General features: G+C 49.5%; 1 protein-coding gene across 1 annotated transcript in view; it reads right to left on the bottom strand.

Annotated features, from left to right (window-relative positions):
- RIC8A (RIC8 guanine nucleotide exchange factor A) overlaps positions 1–5,958 on the bottom strand; it is an 11,983-nt gene extending 6,025 nt beyond the window's left edge. Inside the window, exons 1-3 of the mRNA XM_009880562.1 lie at positions 5,650–5,958; positions 2,566–2,613; positions 4–380 (exon numbers count right to left, since the gene is read on the bottom strand). Of these exons, the coding sequence (XP_009878864.1) occupies positions 4–380; positions 2,566–2,613; positions 5,650–5,733 (509 nt within the window). The 5' untranslated portion in view covers positions 5,734–5,958. The remainder of the gene's footprint in view (positions 1–3; positions 381–2,565; positions 2,614–5,649) is intronic.
- Positions 5,959–6,519: the final 561 nt, after the last annotated feature.

Genomic DNA, 6,519 nt, shown 5'->3' with positions numbered 1-6,519 from the left:
AGCAGGAACAGGAGACGCAGGTCAAAGAACTTGACCTCATGAGGAAGACTCCTCTCATTGTACAGTTTGATGCGCTTGGCCAGGCCCACCACCAGCCGGGCTTCGGCTGTCAGCTCCTGTGCCCTTGGGCTGCTGAACACAATGTTGCAGAGACATTTGAGGGATTCCAGGATTACATCCAAGTCTGGGACCTCCCGGATGAGCTCCTCTGAGTAATCAATGCCAGCATGCCTGGAGAGGGTCTTCAGGCCTTCCTTGGTGGTGAAGGGCTCAAGGCAGTATTTGTCCCGGGACAGGATGCGGATGCTTTCCAAACACGTGACCTGGCAGGATGGCTGCAGCTCTCTTTCCAGGAACTTGATCAGCAGCTGGGCCATTTTCTGTGCGGTTGGAAAGAAGTAATGGCTCACGCATTAACACTTCACAGTGTTCCCCCACCACCCTGCAATGCTCTGCCCTGGAAGACACAAGTGTCACCTAGAGATGGGCCTGCTCGCGGCTCTGGTTCAGGTGTGCACTCGGCAATCGGGGAGTGTTTGGCTCCGGCATCTGATCGAGACCCAGTTTGAGCAAGGACACTCAGCAAGAAACCAAGAGTGGCTGGGAGAGGGTACCAGATGTAAGGAGAGAGCACGAACAGGCAACTGCTGCTGTTGCATATTTTAGCTTCACCCATGGTTATGATGGTTCAGGCTAACAGGGTTTACTTGACAGCTGCATTAAGCAAAGAGAGGGCAGGGCAAAAACACCCCTTATGGCTTCACTGAGGAGCAACCACCAACTCAACAGTGGTTCTCTACTCCCACCCAGAGCCTTAAGATTAGGGAGACATCTGCTTTGGGTGCTCCAGAAACAGACTGAAAAGGTTGAGAGATGCGTCAGAAAAATCACCAAAGGAGAGTAAAAGGACCTAAACGAGGTGAGAAGAGCACGTGATGCCCTGGGAAAGGAGGTGAAAAGACCTCATGAGATTCAAATAAGTAGTATCTCCCTAAACCTCAGTGCTGTCTGGAGACCTACTAGCCCAGATCCTCAGTAGGTACAGACTGGCAGAGCTCCACTAACCCCAATTCACGAGAGCTGAAAATCTACCCCTTGTGGATAACAGCACGGTATGTGACAGCAGGCAACGGAAGAGTGCACGAGCAAAGCTAACGCTTCACACAGCCAGAAGCAGCTTCGTTTGAACCACGTGTAGCAACACTTCACGTTACGCTACTAATCCACTGCACAGACGTTCCCACCTGGGCAAGGTAAGATCTCACTAGATGTCTCTAACATAACACCGTACCAGAGCACGTGTCTTTCCATGCGCGTTACAAGAGCGAAGGAATCCAAGACTGCAAGGTTTGCTATCGCTCAGTGTAACTGGCTTAACACAGCTTAATCAGTTATACTTCAGAATAATAAAAGGACTGAGGGAAGAAATGAAGAAAAAAAAACGAATTTTAGTCCCTAATGTGAGGCTGGCAGAACTGAATAAGCTTTACCTCGTGAAGTACGCCCCACAAACACCCCGCTGAGAAGTGAGAAAGCACAGTCATTCCTCCTCTTCTTCCAGACAAGGAGACAGAGACGCAGGAGTTAAAGACAGTCACCAGCAACGAAAGCCACTGACTGACTCAGGTTAAAGAGATCTCAGAGCACGTGCCCAGGGCTAAATGTTCAGGAGCATGCACCAGGAACTAGATGTTGATGCTCGATTCGTATTTCATGACAAACACCCCAAAATGAAGCATCCCAAGGCTGTGCCTGAATTCTCAGCTGTGTGACTGTCCCAGCTCAAACAGCAACTCAGTACAAGGCAAAGACCTCGGATCTTGTGCGATCCAGTCCTACGCATCGGGCTGTACCTGGACAAACTTCATGCTAGCATTAGCTGGCAGTGATACAGAGAGGCACTGTCCTCCACCCTGGCTGCCTGGTCCACGCTTGCTGCGCTAACACAGGCATTAGCGCAATCAACAAATGAACTGGACCACAAAACTGATCCAGCTGGAAAATAATCCAGGGAAAAAACAAACAAACAAACGCCACAGTTATTCTTTAGGCAGATCAGCCCGTGAACCATGTGTAGCCATGCAAAGGTCTGTCCTGGCACTTAAGAACTGCAAGAGAAGAAATGAACAGGCAGGAGTGTTTCTCTCCACTGAGTGCCAGATTACGCCAGCATCAACTATCTGTTAATAGACAGCCTCGATCAAATCCTGCAACTGCCTCACAGCAAAAACACTCACTGCCTAGAGGCTTGCATGTTGCTATGATCTTTGCTGAGCAGACTTACGCCACAAACATGAAGGATCACGCTTTTTATACACCCGTGGCTGAGACTGTACGTATCACAGAACCCAGGGGGCTTGCTAATGCTGGAAGGATGCTGACCTCTATCCTAAAACACCAACTACTGATGGAAAACTGAAGCCAGATGCTCCAAGCACACCATTCCCTAACCAAGTTAATGAAAAAACACACATTTCTTTCCCTGTAGGAGCTGCTGGACAGGAGTACAGAGCAGCAGCAGATTTACGCACCTGACTAGAGGAAGAAAGAAAAGAGTGTGCCTACCTTCCTCTCCTCCCGCTCCTCATCGTCAAAGGTGAAGCACTGAGATTTCTGTGGGGGCAAAACAAAAACAATCAAAATAAGTAATAGGTTAAAAACCCACAAAACTGTTTCCCCCAGCCAGGGGAAAGCCAGTCAGCTGGAAAGCAGCAGGTCTGAAAACACACTTCAAAAGCAAGCACATCTTCTCAAGAATAGTGCCCACGGGCACAGAGGCAGGAATCAGCACGGCAAGGGGTGCCACAGCGCTTCGAGAGGGCTACGGGGTTTGTAACAAGCAGCGCAAGCTCCTGAGGAACAAGACAAGAGGAAAACTTCCCTGCCACTGAGGTTTTCGCTTCAGTCCTGCCTTTTCTTTCCAATACTGTTCCTACCTAGGCAACCCCAACAACGCGCTTCGCACCTCGGGGGAATGAATCTGGTTTGAAAAGCGCAGAGATGGACCATGCCACCAGGTCTGAAGTGCTGTCCATGACGGAGGTCCCCGTTTCTCTTTCATCCTTGAAAAACATCCATGATGAATATTCCCCATTGCCCTCTTCCGCTGGCTCTACAGTGGAGGCTGAATGCCACAGCCAAAGCTGTGCCCATCTGACGGATGGCCTTATTTTTAAATACTGCAGCAGTAAAGCGAGTATTCATCAAAATCCAAATATCCCATAATAGCCAGTAATTCCTCTGCTCAGTGACACCACCAAGCTGTGCCTACACATTTCTCCCCTTGAAATCTATCGTTCCTTTTCCAGAAATAAAAGAAAGTGCTGTTTCCTTGTTATTTGCGAACACATCCCTGTGATTATTCGGGTCCTGTTCTTTAAACACAAGAGACCTGATCTCTACATCCCCATCATGTCCATTTCCTCAATAAATAGTCCTACTCTTTGTTCATGGGAAATATTTCTGGGTTTCTCACTATTCTGGCTGTTCTTCAATGGACGGTATCTTTTCTGGCTACATCTGCTGCCAATGAACTGGACAGCAGAGGAGACCACAGGCACCCTTGTGAAAAGCAGCACTTCCCAGTGAATGACGCAATGCTCATTTACACCACGAGAGCATTTGGTCCAAGTTTTGAGAACACAAATGCTTAAAATTCATAAAACACTAATTATGTATGTATAGATACTGCTAGATCTAGAGAGATACGCAGATATTATTGTATACATGTATTGTCCCATCATTTTCTTAGCGCTCACTGTCACCTTTTACTGAGTTACACTGCTTACACTTACCGAGCTGCTCAACAACGGTAATTAGTCTTACGGCAATCAATCATTCTCATACTCTGGACTTATCTCTTGAGTGATCACAATTTGTGAATAACCCATCTATAGATCTGAACAGTTGAGCTCATCTCCCACTGTATTTATCACCTTACGAGTTGTCCTCTTGTCTAACCCTGCCCGATTTCCTGCCCAGCGAAGCCCAGGGCTGACTGCACTGAGCTGTTGGCGATCGCAGGCGTTCCCGGACTCCCTCACCCAGCAGATGTAGTCTCCCCTGCCCTTCACTGCCTTTTTTGTGCGCTGCCAGTTCCTGCCTGCTTAAAAGCAGAAGATAAAATTTGCAGATCAACTGTGTCACAGACACCAGGATCCCAGGGATGGCTTTGGTCTTTCTAGCCCAGAACAAGCCGTGACGGACAAAGCAATGCCGACGCGGCGCTTGAGAAGCCTCAGGGTGTAGAGGCACGACAGCTGTCCCCCCGGAGCGCTGTGCCAGGGGCTGCCCTCTCCTGCTGCAGCACGGCGAGCTGATCCGTGCTCAGGCTGTCACACCACCTCGTGAGGAAGTGGCGGTTCCGTCGCAGAACCGACGTGCTCAGCAGACAACCATGCCACTTGTTCTTTTCCCATCGCGTCCTCTTTGCGGGCTCCCGTAATCTCATTCATGCATATTTTTGCCAGACCTGTGGGTTTGCTTTAGCTGTAGTTTATTCCTGGTAATCAAAAATTGACTGTGCATGCACTAGCAAATTAAAATATATCCCCAGAAATAAGGATAGAGTACCATCAATTTTTACAGTAAAAAAGGATGCAAGGAAGTTGCTTGGTTTATCTGCAGTTTCCTCTTTGATTGTTCCATTTCTCCTAAAACGGCTGGCAAAACCACTGACATTCTCACAAGTTTCCTACGCGTGATACACCAACAAAGGATCCAGCTGAAGGAATTCAACAGAAAACATCGCGGTTTGATGCCTCAAGCTGGTCACACATCCAGCTCCGCTGGTCCGCTCCTTCTTAGCTAATGTGTCTCCTGTTTCAAAACCGACTGCTGGAAATAGTTGCACGCTCTCCCTCTTGCACACTCGTGCAAAATACTCACAGGTTTTCCCCACTGGCTTCCCACCTACTCAGGAATGGTGCAGAATGAGTCACGGAGATCTGCAGGGCCAGCCCTACCCTGGTGGAAACCCTCTGAAGGAAATTTCCCTGACAACCAGAGTCTCTTTCAAAAGAGATTTACCCCCACAGATAATCTTTTGCCACTGTAAGGCTAGAAACACTTCCATCTCTGCTTTCCAACCATTTTTTTTTTAAATATTCTACATTTGTTATTTACTACTTATCCTCAGCTTTCAGATCAGGCACCTGTATGAGATTCCAGCAGCCCATCCCTGTCCACCTCTAATGATCTTTTACTTGCAAATCACAACAACCGTTTCACCTGCAGCTCCTCCCCAGCCCTCAGTCTTATTACCTCCAAACCTCACCTTAACATAAAAGCTCCTCCTACTCAGTCTTCACACTGATGTTTATTTCCCTGCCAGGTTTTACTTGGCATCTGGATAATAACAATTAAAAAAAAAAATTCCTTTCTACGTGCTTTTCTTCCAGTATACAAAGGAACCAAGATAAAGAGGCTGCACAGCTGCTTCCTAGCAAAACACAAAGCAATAAACCATCTGCAAGTAAAAGACGAAGCAGTCTGTAACATTTTTATGGCAGTAACGCGCAGGCAGATGCGCTCAGAGGAGACAGACTGGGCACAGCCGGATGGCACAGAAATCCCACAACATGGCCAACCTGTTTCCAGGCTCGTAAACAGCAGCAGCTGACGTGAGGCAGAGGTTTGATGCTCACTCACCTCCTGGTTGTAGATCTGAAGCACCTTGAGAACCGTGTCTTGCTCCCCGCTTTCCACGGTGGCTACTACAGTCCTGAGCTCCATTATCTCAGCAGCTCAGCTACAGCGGGAGGTGAAACCGGGAGGAAGGGGGGTGAGGGGGCTTCCCGGGCTCCTGGATAACGGTGATGCAAAAGGACCCCGAAACGCAGACACCTGAGAGGGAGAGAGACAGACGTGGGGAAAGGAAGGAGGGGGAAAAAACAAAACAAACAAACAAAAAAAACCCCAAGTGAGACTGCTCACGCTGCTGCATCCATAAAAGCAGAGCAAACGGATAACTTGAGTAAAACCAGCAGCCAGCTTCCTCTCTCTCCCTCTAATCCTGTTCCTCTCTTTGCTTTTCAATGTTTAATATATGCCCTCCCAGTAAAGCACTCCGGGAAAACCTTCCCCCCACCCAGCCAGGGGATTAACACAGAGCAGATAACAGCAGCTCCCTGAAATAGCCCTCTGCCTCCTCCTCCCCTGGCTGCCCTGATTTCTGGTACGGCACAGGAGGGGGGGGGAAATACCCATAAACATTCCTGTGGAGTAAAAAGGGATGGAGAGGAAAGCCGGGGAGATAGGCAAGCATCCTCCCGGCTCGCTTCGGGCAGAGCTACCCCTTCAGGGGGTGCAAGGAAAGGGATGTGTGGGGTTCCGTGCCTGCCACCACCGCAGGCGACGCGGCGCTCCGTGACATCGCTGTAAACGGGCGTACGGCGCAGACTGTTCCGGACAGAGGCGGCAGTTCAACCGCACCGTCGGAAAGCGACTCCCGGCGGGGGAGAACCCGGGCGGGCGCTGGGCCCCGGGCAGCACCGGGCCGCCCCCGCCCCAGCACAGCCC

The sequence above is a fragment of the Charadrius vociferus genome, unplaced genomic scaffold (assembly GCF_000708025.1).
Source record: "Charadrius vociferus isolate BGI_N301 unplaced genomic scaffold, ASM70802v2 scaffold843, whole genome shotgun sequence".
Classification (NCBI taxonomy): Eukaryota; Metazoa; Chordata; class Aves; order Charadriiformes; family Charadriidae; genus Charadrius; species Charadrius vociferus.
This window is presented reverse-complemented; position numbering and strand designations above follow the sequence as displayed.